General features: G+C 36.8%; 1 protein-coding gene across 1 annotated transcript; it reads right to left on the minus strand.

Annotated features, from left to right (window-relative positions):
• Positions 1–303: 303 nt before the first annotated feature.
• LOC125856600 (uncharacterized) lies at positions 304–16,508 on the minus strand. Its single transcript, XM_049536189.1, has 6 exons — positions 16,380–16,508; positions 13,513–13,598; positions 6,597–7,367; positions 6,277–6,498; positions 6,070–6,194; positions 304–903 (listed from the first exon to the last, which is right to left on the minus strand). The coding sequence occupies exons 1-6, from the start codon at positions 16,380–16,382 to the stop codon at positions 803–805; spliced, it is 1,308 nt and encodes a 435-aa protein (XP_049392146.1). The 5' UTR covers positions 16,383–16,508; the 3' UTR covers positions 304–802.
• Between the last annotated feature and the right edge of the window lie 727 nt (positions 16,509–17,235).

Consider the following 17,235-nt stretch of genomic DNA (forward strand, 5'->3'; position numbering starts at 1 on the left):
CAGAAATCAGGGAATTTAGGCAATGTGCTGAAGAATGTGAGCTTCAAAGACCTCAAATTATGAGGGTCCTTTCATTTGGATTTTGGAATAATAAGCAAAAGGGGGGAGAAAGAGTATCGTCTTGATTAACATGGATTGGATTACAACTGCCAGCATCTGAAGTCTGCTTTATGAATGAAGGAATCTATGATCATTGCCCTGCAATCATAAGCTTTATGGAATTGTATATGAATTTTGTTTTGTTTGTTTAAACAAAACTTAAAGGCCTCATTGAAAGTAAAACATGCAAACTGACAAATGAAGAAAAAGAAAAGCAACCCCCACAACTCTTATTGTCGTCCCTACATTCAAGATAGTTTAATATTACATAACCTGCATCTACATTCAAAATATACAACATGAGCCCCAAATATGGGGGGTTAACAAAGAGAAAATGTTAAAACTTTTCTCTTACTTATGGAGATCTACGAAGCTCACTAGTCCTCGAATTAACTGCTAAACAGAAGGCTCTTGTTAAATCAGATAACTTTCACTGGACATTAGGTTATTCAATGGGGCAAAACTCCACAACAAGATGGCTCTAAAAAGAAAGCTGCTTCGTCACATTCTCATTCCACCACCAGATATGCATCAAAGAGCATACTAGGTCACACATGTGAGAGGAACACATCAAAACAACAAGAGTACCTGACACACTTCAAGACCCAAAGCTTGCACTGTTGCTCAAAGGGCTAAAATGATTGTCCCATGTTTTGGCATTCGCGACATCTCTGACAACAGCCAATTCATTCACAGGAGTTGGTCAAGTTGCAGGTTTGCTCCTCCCATTTGGCATCGTAGTATTCCCACTGGAATCCCGCTTTGCTTTGAAAACACCCCAGAGATAGTACTTACCCTGAAATCCTGCCAATTGATTTTCTAAGCAGATTAACAACGAGCCTCAGATAACGCAAAACCTAGAAGACATGGCGATATTTAATCTGAACACCCTTAAATTCAAATTTATAGTGTGGCATTCAAGTTGGCAGGCTTATGACGGTAAGAGTTCAGATTTTATTTTATTATATTATACTACAAGTGGGTCCAAACTTCCTGGTGACTATATTTTTAGGAGAAATAACTTCTGTCAAATTTAAGAGAGTTCTCAAAAAGCATTAACCCATTGGCAATATGACAAGTTATAAACCTTCATCTTTTATAAGCATGAAAGATAGATGCTGGTTTAATTTGTTCACTTTGCTGAAAGGATATGATAAGAAGCAACTGTCTAAGAAACTGGACTTGATCCAATATGCGCATAGCTAACTCTGCCCTGTGCTTTGGCTTGAAAAAATGAACCATTTGAAGTCTCCCTTTTCAAAGCCACAGGAAGGCACTGTCTCTCTGCCTTAACATTTTTTTGGTAATCTGACCACCAATCCTCGACTTCTAATTACCGTATCTCCTTTCAATCAACGACAAAAATTCTCCAATTTCTTTCAGTTTTTTCCCATGAAGTTAACTTCGTCATCAGTTTGAACTTTTAATAGCATAAAAGTGGACCTGAAGAGCTTTGTTAGATTAGAAATAAGTATTTCCTACTTAAAATAGGAATAGGAATAGGAATAGGAATCCTAGTTGGAAAAGGATTCTAATGTAGTGTCTATAAATGGGGTCTCAATGTAACAATTTAGATACACAATTCAATAATATTTTTCCCATATATTTCTCACATGGCATTAGAGTATTGGTGAGAAACTTCAAGTCGCCGTGTCAAATTCCAGTGACGATGGTTGGGACTGATTTGTGTCATCTTTCGTTCTGAAGGTGTTGTGCGAAAGACAACACCATCACGAGGCTCGGGAAGCTTAGGCGACCGAACCCCAATTAGAAAACAGCCCCTCACGCGCCTCCACGCGCCGTTCGAAGTTGGAAGTTTTCCGGCGAGATCTGGTCACGCGTTGGCGCGTGAGTGCTGCTCCGGTCATCTGGTTTCGAGCAGTTTTCTTCTGTTGGGGTCGTCCAGTATTTTCGACCAGAACCCATTTAGTTTTCTCCAGATCCGATCACCGGAATTAGGGTTCCGGTGATTTTCAGGCAGTTTCCGGCGAAATCAGACCACTGTAGGGTAGTTTCCGGTAAGTTCCCGGCAAAATCAGAATTTTCAGGCCACTGTGGGCAGATTCCGGCAGCTTCCAAAATTTTCAGACCACTGTAGCAGTTTCCGGCAGTTTCCAGCGTACATAGCAGTCTATGGAGAATCGACGAGGGGGAGAACATTTTGGAAAACCTCGATCCAAGTGGTCATTGTCATAAACCTGGACACACTCGTGACATATGTTATATTTTGCATGGTCCACCACCCAGTTATGATCTTATTGTTCTAAAGGAATATAATGAGCTCCTTCGAAATCGCGCAAGTAAACAACGTTTTGGAAAACCTCGATCCAAGTGTAGTCATTGTCATAAACCTGGACACACTCGTGACATATGCTATATTTTGCATGGTCCACCACCCCGTTATGATCCTATTGTTCTAAAGGAATATAAAGAGTTCCTTCGGCATCGTGCAAATAAACAAACATCTCCACAAGTAGTTTAGGTTGCACAACCTGATGTTTCTATTGCGGTAATTCTTTTACTTGTGTGTCACAGTCTAGCACTCTTGGATCATGGGTCATAGACTCAGGGGCTTCTGATCATATCTCTCGTAATAAATCACTTTTGTCTGATATTGTTTATTCACAATCTCTTCCAGCTATTACTTTAGCCAATGGGATCCAAACAAAACCAAAAGGGGTTTGAAACGCCAAGCCCGTATCTTCTATCACCCTAGCCTCTGTTCTTTATGTCCATGGTACTCCTTTTAATCTAGCATTTGTTAGTCGTTTGACAAAAGCCCTACATTGTAGCATAACCTTTTTTGATGATTTTTTTCTCATGCAGGACCGCAGTACGGGACAGATGATTGGAACAGGACATGAATCACAAGGCCTTTACTATCTTACCTCTTCAAATTTCTTAACATCATGCTCGGTTACAGATTCTCTAGATCTAATTCACAAACGTTTGGGACATCCAAGTCTATTCAAACTGCAAAAGATGGTGCCTAGTTTGTCTAGTTTATCCACATTAGATTGTGAGTCGTGTCAACTTGGGAAACACACTCGTGCTACATTTTCACGTAGTACTGAGGGTCGTTCAGAGTCTATTTGTTCATTAATTCATTTTGATATTTGGGGCCATAGTAGAGTCAGTTCCACCTTAGGATTTCGTTATTTTGTTAGTTTCATTGATGATTATTCGAGATGCACTTGGGTTTTCTTAATGAAAGATCGTTCTGAGTTATTTTCTATATTCAAAAGTTTCTTTGCTAAAATACAAAATCAGTTTGGTGTTTCTATTCGTACTTTTCATAGTGATAATGCCTTAGAATACTTATCATCCCAGTTCCAGGAGTTTATGTCTCACCAAGGAATTATTCACCAAACATCTTGAACATACTCCTCAGCAAAATGGTGTAGCAGAATGAAAGAATAGGCATCTCATTGAGACTGCTCGCACTCTCCTCATTGAATCCCATGTTCCCCTGCGTTTTTGGGGAGATGCAGTCCTTTTATCTTGTTATTTAATTAATAGAATGCCCTCTTCTTCTATTCAGAATCAGGTTCCACATTCCATACTGTTTTCTCAGTCACATCTCTGTCCTATCCCCCCTCGTGTCTTTGGGAACACATGCTTTGTTCATAATTTAGCTCAGGGAAAGATAAATTAGCACCTCATTCCCTCAAATGTGTCTTTCTTGGTTACTCTCAAGTTCAAAAAGGGTATCGTTGTTATTCACATGATCTTCATCGATACCTTATGTCCGTTGATATTACATTTTTTTAGTCTCAGTCTTACTATACATCTTCTGATCATCCTGATGTATCTATGGTCTTACCCATACCTCGTGCCAACCTTTAAGGAATCTACGGTTACTTCTACATCTCCAGTTGTAGTGCCACCATTACTAACTTATCATCGCCGTCCATGTCCAGCCCTAGTCCCAGATGATTCATGTCATGCACCAGACCCTGCTCCTACTACGGATTTGCCTCCTCCTAGCCAACCGCTTGCACTTAAAAAAGGTATACGATCCACTCGAAATACTAACCCACATTATACCTTCTTAAGTTATCATCGTCTATCATCACCCCATTATGCCTTTGTGTCATCTTTGTCCTCTATTTCCATTCCTAAGACTACAGGTGAAGCACTTTCTCATTCTGGATGGAGGCAGGCTATGGTTGATGAGATGTCTGCTTTGCATAAGAGTGGTACTTGGGACCTTGTCTCCCTTCCTGCAGGTAAATCTATTGTTGGTTGTCGTTGGATTTATGCAGTCAAAATTGGTCCAAACGGTCAGGTTGATCGACTTAAGGCTCGCCTTGTTGCCAAAGGGTATACTCAAATATTTGGGCTAGATTATAGTGACACTTTCACTCCTGTGGCTAAAATAGCATTGGTCCGCCTTTTTCTATCTATGGCTGTCGTTCATCATTGGCCTCTTCATCAGTTGGACATTAAGAATGCTTTTCTGCATGGTGATCTTGAGAAAGAAGTCTATATGGAGCAACCATCTGGTTTTGTTGCAAGGGGGAGTCTAGTAGCCTTGTATGTCGATTGCGTAGGTCACTTTATGGTCTGAAACAGTCTCCTCGAGCTTGGTTTGGGAAGTTTAGCACAGTAATTCAGCAGTTTGGAATGACTCGTAGTGAAGCTGATCACTCTGTGTTTTATCGGCATTTTGCACCAAGTATATGTATCTATTTGGTTGTTTACGTTGATGATATTGTTATCACCGGTAATGATCAAGATGGTATCACCTATTTGAAGCAACATCTCTTTAAGCACTTCCAGACTAAAGACCTTGGCAGATTGAAGTATTTTCCAGGTATTGAGGTTGCTCAGTCTAGATAGTGTATTGTTATTTCTCAACGCAAGTATGCCTTAGACATTCTTGAGGAGATAGGAATGATGTGATGTAGACCTATTGACACTCCTATGGATCCCAATCTTAAACTCCTTCCAGGACAGGGGGAGCCACTTAGTAATCCTGAAAGGTATAGACGGCTTGTTGGAAAGTTGAATTATCTCCCAGTGACTAGACCTGACATCTTTTTTCCTTTGAGTATTGTAAGTCAATTTATGACTTCCCCTTGTGATAGTCATTGGGAAGCAGTGGTTCGTATTATGCGATATATAAAGTCAGCTCCCGGTAAACGACTACTCTTTGAGGATCAAGGCCATGAGCATATCATTGGATATACAGACGTTGATTGGGTAGGATCACCCTCTGACAGACGTTCGACATCCGGATATTGTGTTTTAGTAGGAGGTAATTTGGTGTCGTGGAAGAGTAAGAAACAGAATGTGGTTGCTCGATCTAGTGCGGAATTAGAATATCGAGCAATGGCGACAACAATTTGTGAGCTAGTTTGGATCAAACAGTTGCTGGGAGAACTAAAATTTGGCAAAATTGATCAGATGGAACTTGTGTGTGATAATCAAGCGGCTCTTCATATCGCATCAAATCCAGTGTTTCATGAAAGGACTAAGCACATTGAGATTGACTGTCACTTTGTCAGAGAAAAGATACTCTCAGGAGATATTGTTACGAAATTCGTGAAGTCAAATGATTAACTTGCAGATATCTTCACCAAGTCCCTCACAGGTCCTCGTATTAATTACATTTGTAACAAGCTAGATACATATGATTTGTATGCACCAGCTTGAGGGGGAGTGTTAGAATAGAAATAAGTATTTCCTACTTAAAATAGGAATAGGAATAAGAATAGGAATCCTAGTTGGAAAAGGATTCTAATGTAGTGTCTATAAATAGGGTCTCAATGTAACAATTTAGATACACAATTCAATAATATTTTTCCCATATATATTTCTCACACGCTTTTTTAGCAACACAATATACACAAAATAATGAGAAGCACGAGAACATAGTCTCACGTTTAGCAAGCATATCATCTTCAGGGCAAACCAAAATTGGAAGGACATGTAGACAGTGAAACAAAGGATCAAATAACAACTCACTCCAGTATAGCAAGGGAAGTTCTGTAGAAGTGAAAACCAAAAGCTCAGCATTAGTTACGGTTGCTCGTAGAGCAAGTTCTTCGCCGATCATCTGCTCCACCAACTGATCGAACTCTTTTTCACATCTAAAGCAAGAAAAACAGAAGGATAATAAACCAAATTTTGATAAAAGAACCTGGTCAATGGTGAAAATAGAAAAGTAATTACCTTGTGTCTGATGGAAAAAAATACAATGCGATGTTGTCATCAGTGGGCTCTGATATCGTGAAACTCTTAGGCCATACATCAGACTTTGGAAGCATTTCCAGTTGAAGCAAAGCTGGAAACAAGCTTGCTTCTTCATAAACCTTTTGACATGCTTTAACCGATAGGTGAGCTAAAAGTCCATCAAATGTCTCATACTCTTTGTTCAGTATGTTAAAGCTACCCCTGTCAGATCACCATAAAGGATAAATTTGCATTAGCACCACAATAAATCCATCAGTTAGATTATATCCTGAGCTAAAATTCATGAAATATCTTCTGACCTCCAAATGAAATCGACAAGAGGCAACGCTCGTTCCTGGCCAGCATGTTTGGGTTCATTTGGCTGTTCACCTTTTGAAAATTGAGAAGGCTCTTCATTGAAAACAGTTCCAGATTGAGGTGTTAATCTTATATCTTTTCCAGGCACCAATTCCTTTTCTTGATGATTGACAGACGATGATATACTCCTTGTCTTTTCAATCATGCTAGAAGAATTATCCTGTGTGCTAGGCTGAACATCTCCCTCACAAGGTTTCTTCAAATGGCAAGCTTGAAAATTTTCTCTCGCTAGCTTGTCCAGTGGGGCAGTAACTTCTTCGTTTGATCGCTTAGCTGGCAATGGAGAAACATTAGCTGATTGAGTTCGTTCATTGCATGCAGTGCTCGTCTGTGATTCATGGGATTGCTCAGAAGAGCTAAGTACTAGTCTTGGCTCATATTTCTCATCTCTCAATGAGGTAGGACTAGATTTTTTCTTGCTCATCTTCATGCCTGAAGTATCACCCGCTATCTGGCGATGCTCTACCATTTCAATCCCAGAAGGTGGCTGCTGAAGTTGTTGAAGCCTACCTTCACACCTCTTTAATGTTGTCTCAGGAACATCAATATTTACTTCAGAACTCACTTTACAATGTCTTGAACTAGTGCAATCCTTATTTTCTACTGTGATGGCATCAGATTTCTTGATGTTTAGTTCGTCTAGCTCTTTCACTTCACAGTCATCGCAGACCCAATAAACAAATTCATCAAATGTCACATTTTCAAGGCAGTAGCTGAAAAAATAAGCAAAGATCAACAAACCATATAAAGAAACACAAAAGGATTACCTGTAATCCATCTTGGTTTTCAATTGCTCTTAACTGTTTATCTAGTTATCATTGATTAAATTTATTGAGTAATCGACTAGAATTTCGGAAGGCTCACAATCCACCTCCCCTCTTGTGCTTTCAGAAGATATTTGATTTAAAACAACCATCCATAAAGTTAAGCAACCAAAGATTGAGAGAAACAGGGGCAGGTCTTTACAAACCAACATATTGAAGAATGTCCAATGCAAGGAGAAAAGGTAAATTAGTATGAACTAACAACTTTTAAGTTATATCTGAGTTGATAAAATACCAAAAGTTGCTACTTTGCTCAAATTCAAAAAAAATAAAAAGAAAAAAAAAACAGTACAGGTACTGGTCTGTCCACAACTTCCATTACATAACTGAAGTTCAAATGGAAAAAGGTTTCCAATGATTTAATAGCATAATTCCATCATAGGTTCATGTAAACATTCCAGCTAGTTATAAAGACCATTGACACTCCATTCTGTAAAAACAAATAGAAACACATACACACACAATAAAAAGTAATGACCCAAACGAAAAGGGCCACTGGTCCATTGACTATTCCCAAACAAAAAAAGGGTTGTTGGCATGTTTATTGCTATAAGGGAAACTTAAACGAGAACGAAAACATCAACAGCTATGCTAATGGAATTCACTCAACAGAACAAATCAACAAATTGCCCGCATTGAAACAAAAGCTGGAAAAATTGCCATATAAGAGGGAATATAGGGACCCTTGTTGAGGAAACAATCTTTGGCAATACTAATCATATCATACTATACTAAAAACGGGAAGGTGCTAAGTCAAATTGAAAGATAAAATGTTCATAAAAAATTGAACGACTATTTTACCCATCACTTAAATAATAGTTTTGTACTAACAAGTAAACTACCTTTCAAGAAAGTAATAAATTTGTATTCCCATAGTAAATGAGCAGAGAGGCATGTGGAGTTCAGGTGCAATCACTTGGCGGAGCCTATTCAAATTCTTGGTGTTGTTTTCATCTTCCTATACACTATTGGAAATAATTCCTCACCTTTAAAATGCCCATCCAATGTTGTTCTTTCAGCTTTCAGTAATTATTATAGATTAATCTTTTTTTCACCCTTTCTCCCACTTCATCAAAGTGGGCAACTAAGTCAATTAAACAATTTCCCCCCATCAGATCATTTAAAATATATTGTTCCTTTTATTTGGAAAATATACTCACCATTTGCAGCATGCAACCAATCTACATATGTCAAAATTCCAGTAAGTTTTTTTCTTTTCCAGTTAGTTTTTGAGTATTGTGCTATTTCTGTAGTTCTTATATATATATTCAGTGGAAACTATGTTCTATTGATTCATTTCTTTTACTTGGAGAGTCTAATCGAATACCTTGAAAAAACTCTACCTTTTTGTCTAGAATAATCTTGTCCAATTTTGATGTTAGTTATATTACTGCTTGATTTGTTCAGAAGATGCTAATAACTTGCCATATTCATATAACTTGCAAAAGAATAGTTTACTCATGTTTCAAATATGGTTTCTGTTTGCTTATTCGTCTATTTCATAGAAAATGAAAAAAAGAATGTAACAAGTACTTGCAATGCAGTTGTTGCAGAATTGTATGGAATTGATAGCAGCGACAACAAGAAATGTAAGTGATTTTGGTGATAAAAGTTGGGGCATTGAGGTTAGAAACATTTGCCAGAAGGGGGGGAGCAAACAAAATTCATTTTGAGGTGTACTATGAAATTTCTTGAACTATATATTTAACAGTTTTCAAAGCTCCAGCAGTATGAAGCGAATTTGTAATCTTTCATTTTACTCTGAACGTTCACTCTTTGCACTTTTATAGCCTAGGAACTACCCTCCCTTATGTGTAGAGGTGTATCTTGTTATTTGTATTTCATGCTCGTTTTTATTTATATTTCTTGAATGCTTTAACTTCTGTGTGAAGCAAAAGGCCTCAAATTAATTTTTGCCCTAAACGTGTAATTATTTCTTGTTCTTTATGATTTTGAATAATTTGTAAATGAAAGTTAACGTGCTATAAGTATGTAAAAGAGAGCTTCTCCAAATTTGAAAATAATTGATGGGAAAGAGAACTTCTCCTTTAAAAATCCTTTATATGAGTATACAAGAAGTCGAAGAATAGGCTTAAGCTATTAGGAATTAAAGCATTTCTTTTCAATTTGTAAAACACAATAGAGATAACATGTTACCCCGTTGCCCTCAATTTTCATGTGATGGACTAACACCTGATTCAATCACATTGAAAAGAGAATTATATCTATTGTGCCAAAGAACCTTACTTATTGTTGTCGTTGTCAACGAAACTACTCATATATATACATATAAATAGGTAGAATTTTTGCGTAGGATTGTATATTATATGATTTCTAAAAGTTTATACTCATTGACATAGGGTTTACGCACACGTGCCCAGAACTAGTACAAATAAAATGCAAGCTCGTGGATGGTCTAATGGGTCACCTAAATTTTATCTTTTTCCAACATTAAGAAGAGAAGATGATATTGAATTAGTTATTAGTTAAGTTAATATTATAAAGTAAATGGAAGACAAAGAGTTTATTTTGGTTGTACTTAGGCTGAGACTGGTAATAGCACTAGCTACTAAGCTAAGCCTTCTAAAAGGTGGACATAAAGAATGGAGTAGGAACAACTAAAATTAACCGGAGAGAAAGAAAGGACCAAAATTTTCACAAGTCAGTAACCTAGATTCTATTCAAGACCAAAGAATCCCGACTGAGGATGAGAAACTACAAAAAGCACACTTGGCTATGGAATTTGAAGAGGTAACAAGAAATGAAGAAATAGCTTTGAGACAAAGATCAAGGGTTCAATAAATAAAAAATGGAGATACAACACCAAATATTTCCATAAGGTGGCCACTACTCACAAGAGGTTCAACGCAATTGATGTTCTGAAGGTAGAGGGAGAAGAAGTCACTGGTCCTGATGGCATCAAAAACTCCACTATGAGCTTTTATCAAGAACTCTACAAGGAACCAGAGAACTGGAGGCCAGATTTCAACATATTATCATAGAAGAGCAAGATTGGCTGGAAAGATAATTTAAAAAAAGAGGAATTATTAAGGCTGTGATTGGTCCAAAGGGCGGGTCACAGACGGATTTCTCGGTTATCAAAAGGAAAAAAAAAAAAAGAGGAAATATTAAATGATATCAAATTATGTATGGTGAACAAAGAACTTCGGCTAAATGGCTTCCCACCCAATGTCCTTTTTCCAAGATTTCTGGGAGATGTTGAAGGATGATATACTTCAACCACTACAGAATTTTCATTCCCAACAGGTTTTTGAGAAGAGTTTTAATGCAACTTATGTGGCTTTGATTCCAAACAAGGTGGAAGCTATTGAGTTGAGGGATCATAACTGGAATAAGCAAAATCATTGGTTAAGTGCTGGTAGAAAGACTAAAGAAGGTGATTGACAAGTTGATCAGGACTCATCAGTCGCCTTCATAAAGGGAAGACAAATTATGGAGTGATGTGCAAACTGGATACTGAGAAGGCCTATGACCATCTCAACTGGAACTTCCTACTCTGTATCCTCAAACAAATGGGATTTGGCAACAGATGGTTGAAATGGATAGAATTCTGCACCAAAACTACCAGGTTCTCAATTTTGGTTAATGGAAAACCAGCTGTTTTTTTCAGCAGAGAGGGGACTCAGACAGCACTCAAAAGGGAGATCTTCTGTCACCCTTGCTATTTATCATAGCCATGGAGAGTTTCAACAACATGGCAAACATTGCCACAGAAAACAGATGGATACAAGGCTTCAGAATTGAAAACAGGGTTGATGAGATACTGGAAATACACCACCTACTTACTATATGAGGATGACACAGTAGTTTTCTGAAATGCTAAGCCTGAGCAAATCAGTTATCTCAGGGTGATGCTAATCATTTTCTAAGCTATATCAAGATTGAAAGTAAACCGGAGGAAAAAAAACATATTTCCCATCAATGATACTTCACAAATTCAGGTGTTGGGAAACATTTTGGGTTATGGGATGGAAAAGCTACCTACTGTATATCTTGGAATGCCTTTGGGTTCAAAACACAAGGCACTTGAAATCAGGGATGGCATTATTGAGAAAACTGGAAGAAGTTGGCATTGTGGAAGTCGCAGTATCTCTCTTAAAGAGGCAGAATAATTTTAATCAACTCTGTTTTGGACTATTTACTAACATATGTGATGCCACAATTTCCCATGCCGAGTAAGGTAATCAAAGCTGTGGGCAGAATGAGAAGGAACTTTCTATGGCATGGCAACAAAGAGGCCAAAGGGTATCTGATAGTACAACAGAACAGGGAACAAGGAGTATGGGGTCAAAAAATTGAGCTGCAAAACAACAGTTGACTCATGAAATGGCTTTGGAGATATAACAAGGAGGGACAAGCCCTTTGGAAGGAGGTCATTCAACAGAAGTATGGGCAGATGAGCTATGGTGCACTGATGAAGTCACAGACACTTTTGGAGTTGGAGCTTGGAGAACTATTAGGTCCTTATGGGCACCTCTAAGTAGGAATATAAGCTACCATGTGGGTAATGGAAGAATGATATTTTTCTGGAAAGACAACTGGACTAGGAAAGACTCATTGCAGGAAACTTACCCTGATCTAGTTGCTATCTGCACAAATCCAGACATCGCAACTTGAAGAGAGTGGACAGCACAAAGCTGGAATCTAATCTGCAGAAGACTGTTGAATGATTGGGAAGTAGAAAGGATGGTTAAATTGTAAGGATGAGGGAAATTTTCTCTGGGACAACCACTGGATAAGAACAATTAGATGGAGACACAATGAAGATGGGAAGTTCTCAGTGAAAGTTTACAAGAGGAGTCTATTTGAGATGGCAGAAAGTCTCAAGGGTCCATGGAAAGCTACTTGGAAAAGTATGGCACCAACAAAGGTGAAATGTTTTGTTTGGCTAGTAGTGAAGAAAGCATGTCTCACCCATGAGGCACACCAGAAGAAGAAACTTCAGATAGCTTTCCATGGAGGTGGCCAGCATACCCTTAATGCTAAGGAATACAAGTTACCAGTTTTCAAAAATAAAATCACTCACATGAGATGATTTACGGTTATTATATGTTATTATGGTGTTATCACCAAGTGATAATTGAAGAATACATGTAAGCAATTGATATGCATATATATGATATGTATATTGAGATACTTGTAATGAGTAGCAACATTACATATTGTTATCCAATGGCAGAACACGTTACGCCTGGAGCACCTTGTACTAGAGAAAACTAGCAAAAAATTTATTTCACACTAAGACTCGACTGTCAACAGTCTGATATTGATTCTTTGGAAGCTCCCTCACAACTTGAGCAAAACTTAATTTGATAACATTGTGAAGTATGTGTACTGATGCTCAGTTAATGTATTATGTGACTTTTACCCCCATATTACTTTGAATTGAAATGAGTGCTGTTTTTTATATTGTATATGTATGTACATATATACTTCTCTCCAAACAAAACGGCAATGGTTGATTGTCCACACACCGCTCACATTAATTGACCCCCTCTTTCTCATCCTTCAAAATTTTGTTAGTTGTCCTGGACTGCACCAGACTTGTGATCCACTAATAGAGAGAAAGATACTTTCAGTATTGCCCGGACAATTAGACATCCACAACCCAATTGCAATAGCGGAGAGAGCGTTTCACTTTTTTATTTTTTGGACTTTTCAATCATGATATTTTGACATTTTTCTAGAATTATAATTCTCAAGTCAGTCACGGTAATTGGAGAGCTGCTTTTGCGAGCCTTGTGTTGGTAGACTATTGAATATTTGATCATTAGTGTCTTAGAGTTGTAGTTGTTGATGTTGGCGGATCTTTTATGTGTTGTGGTAATTGGTTAAAAGAAGGATAATTGGAATGCTCTTGGTACAGAGGAAACTCTATCAAATTTTTGCCATGAAAATGGGTAGGATATTTAGGTGAGTCAAGCCTTACTTAGTGGAGGTAATTAAATTGCAATAAAGAGATAGTGCAATATTTGACATATAACAATGATATTCAGTTGTTGATATAACTTACCGGTGCACAGCAACTTCTAGGCATTTCACACAGAAAACATATGCGTTAGTGAAACCTTTGTGGCCACAATTTAAACATAGTGTGCCCTGCAGTTAATTACAATAAAACCAATTAAAGATACATAGAATCATTATGCAAGAAATATACAACTAGGCAGAGAAGCCAAGTTTCTTGTTAGAGAGGAAAGAAACCATAGATGCAAAGATTCAGACTAGAGGTATGGAGCACTGAGTAGCCACTAGTCTGGCTCATCTAAATTTTTGCTGAGTTCCAGTTGAGTAAAATGTGTTCCCAGTTGAAGTCATATATAACCTCACCGAGCTCTTAAGCCAAACAAAGAAAAAGTAAAATCCAGCTGAATTTGTGGATAAAGTGAAAGAATGGTGGACAAGAATATAGAATAAAGACAGACCAAAATTTATTCTGTCAAAGAAGCTGCTGCTAATAAAAGGGAGATGACTGAGTGGAATAAAAGTAACTTTCGAGTTTGGATCATAGGAAAAGTGAGCAGCTAGCTGTTAGCATAAATAACTCATCTAGACAGTGAAAAGAATAACAAAATTGGACATTTCAAGAGGAGGTTGTTATAGTCAATTTACAAATGGAGTTGGAAGACATAGCCAAATATGAAGAAGCCACTTGGAGATAAAGATCAAGGATGTTATGGTTGAAACAAGGTGATACTAAAACTAGTTTCTTTCACAAGATGGCAAATGCTCATAATTGATACAGCCACATTGGGAGTTCAGAATTAATGGAATAACTAAGGAGGATTCTAAGGAAATCAAAATTGAAATTCGAAGTTCTATCAGAACCTGTATGCTAATGGGGAAAACAGGAGTGCTAGGTTCAGCATGGGTGACTCTCTAAAATTATGGAGGAAGAAATATGGCTCCAAAAACCATTTGAAGAAGATGAAGTTCTGGAGATTATAAGGTATGTGTAGGTGAAAAAGCACCTAGGTCCAGATAGGTTTTCCATGAGTTTCTACAAAAGATGATGGTTAATGATTACAGAAGACATAGTGAAGGCCCTGGATCTTTTCCATTACTTAGAAGAAGATTGTAAAAGGCTTCAACCTCACTTATATTGCTCTGATTCCTAAGAAGAAAGTTGTTTTGGATCTGAGATATCTTAGGCCCATAAGCTTGACTGGTAGCTTCAAAAAGATCATTTCAAAGTTACTAGCAGAAAGATTTCAAAAGAAACAATTCATAAGTTGGTGGATGATGCACAAATGGCAATTATTAAAGGAAGGCAAATCATGGAGGTAAACTTATCGCAAATGAATGCATTGACACTAGATTGAAGCAAAACTAGCAAGCTTATGGTGCATTTAGGATTTTGTCCAATTTGCAACTATCAACAGGTGAATAACTTCACTTTATGTACTAATAGATGGCGGCAGATGTATCGTTATAGCCTATGGGGATCCCCACAATTTTTCATGTAGACCATATGTAAAAATCTATGTTTTGAACCCATTCTTCAAATCCATAAAGATCAAATCTTGGATCTTTCCGAGTTAAAATATAAATGATTTTTTGACATATCCAGGTCCACTGTCTTGCCATAACATATAGAGGAGATTTTATTTATATAAGAAACTTAATAACAAACTGTCCTTTGCATGTAGTCGGACAGCCTACAATCCACAGATAACGTCAGAAAGAAAGTTACCTAGTTGCAAGCAAAAATGGTTTTTCAAATAAAGTTCATATATCTCATTTTCAATCAAACAAACACGGATCTAAGGATATACTGCATATTTTAGCCCAATGCTATATTATTGCTCTACCAAACAGCAGGTAAACAAATAAGTGTTTTCCATAAGTAGCCGGTAAATAAGGGAGTTGTTGCCAATAAATGCAAAATTCCAGACAACAGCAAATCTTTGTTCCTTTTCAATGACTTGCAACACAGGTCAAGAAACACAAAAACATAATTCTCTGTACGTGATGGTATACAAAACTAAAACATTCAAGAAAACCCACATCAGTTGGGTGATCAGTAAATAAACACAACGCTAAAAATTAAAAAACATGTCACCAACTCGTTCTTCCTCTTTAACATTTTTCACAAGGGTGTGTTTGGTATGGAGGAAAACATTTTTCGGAAAATGTTTCCCAATTTTCTTATGTTTGGTTGGTCAAAATGTTAGGAAAACAAGTTCCTTAAAAGTTAAGAAAATAACTTCCCTAATGGAAGTAGGGAAAACAAGTTGCTTAAGTAACATTTCAAGTTCATTGTCTCCTCCTCACCCACCTAATCCACCACCCGCACCCCTTGACCATCCCACCTCGCGCCACCCTCGAAATCCCACTACTCATCCCATCATGTCTCCATAAACAATATTTTGCTTGATGACATATAAATACTTTTGGGATAATATTTTCTTACTTACATACCAAACAGTAAAAAAAATAAGTAAGAAATCCACTCGTTTTCCAAGAAAACTTTTTCTAGGAAATCCTTTTCCATGAAAAATATTTTCGTTCATACCAAACACACCTCCCAGTTAAAAATATAAGAAGCTCAATATAAGAAGCTCATTAAGGGAAGGGACCCACTTTTTATTTTCCTGTGAGCTTTGTTTGGATTAATTTTGTAATTCCACCAAAGAAAAAAAACACAAAACGGTTTAAAAGCTATTTTGAGAAAATAAACCGACTATTATTTTATCCAAAGGACATCATCTTCACTAGGGAATTACTTCCTTTCCCTATCAGCCCTAGCAGTATAAAGTAGTAATAATCAAAATTGGAACCCGCTCAATTACACAGAACTGGAAAGAAATCTCTCAAAGAATAACGATTAGCTTAAAATTGAAGCAAGGAAGAAAACAGCGGAAGCACCAAGAAACTTACCATAATTTGGAGGACCCACCGGAACTGTGTGTATGTTCACCGGAAGTAATGTATGTTTGAATGTCAAAAAGATGATCAAGTTTTCCCTCCTCTTTGAGTTCCCAAATCCCTAAACCGCCCACCCCAAAAACCAACAGTAGCAAAACACAAAGGTACCATCTCTCTTTTGTTTATATGACTATAATGTTGCCCAATAATATAAATGATATGTTTTGGGGCAAATAATAGTTTTTGAAGCAATTATTTGCGTGGATAAAGGAATAAATTTTTTTATCACAAACTTGTACTTTCTTTGATGCTATTTAAAGCATAATAAGACTACCCACATACAACATTTTTGAAATATTTTATGTTGTCAATTATCATGATTTATAGTATTTTTACGATAGATTCACTTTAAGAATCAATGAAATTTTTTGTATTTTTTTCAAAACATATTTTATGTTGTCAATTATCATGATTTATAGTATTTTTACGCAATTTTTAAATATAAAAAAAATAAGACAAATAAATTAAAATGAACCCAATATATGTTATTTTTGTTGTCTCAATTTATGTGGCACAAATGAAATAGGGAGAGTCATCCAAATTTTCATATTTTTTTAAAAAATGTTGGAAGTTATTAATTATTGTGATTTATAGTATTTTTATGTAACTTTGAAATAATGTACATTACTGGTCACTTTGTCCTAATTTATGTGATATGGATAAAATTACAAAATTAACCCTTTTAAAATGTCTTTCAGATATTTTAAGTTGTTAATTATTATTATTTATAATACTTTTTTGGTAATATTAAAATGATATGTGTTATTTTTTCTGTCCCAATATATGTGAGCCTGATAGAATTCTGAGA

Source organism: Solanum stenotomum, chromosome 2 (genome assembly GCF_019186545.1).
Source record: "Solanum stenotomum isolate F172 chromosome 2, ASM1918654v1, whole genome shotgun sequence".
Lineage (NCBI taxonomy): Eukaryota > Viridiplantae > Streptophyta > Magnoliopsida > Solanales > Solanaceae > Solanum > Solanum stenotomum.

Bases quoted from the DNA above. Each gene is read 5' to 3' on its own strand.
- LOC125856600 (XM_049536189.1), bottom strand. The intron at 6,499-6,596 runs GTCAGAAGATAT...GTGATCTGACAG, and splicing joins CTTGTCGATTTCATTTGGAG to GGGTAGCTTTAACATACTGA. The intron at 6,195-6,276 runs GTAATTACTTTT...TTCTTGCTTTAG, and splicing joins TTTTTTCCATCAGACACAAG to ATGTGAAAAAGAGTTCGATC.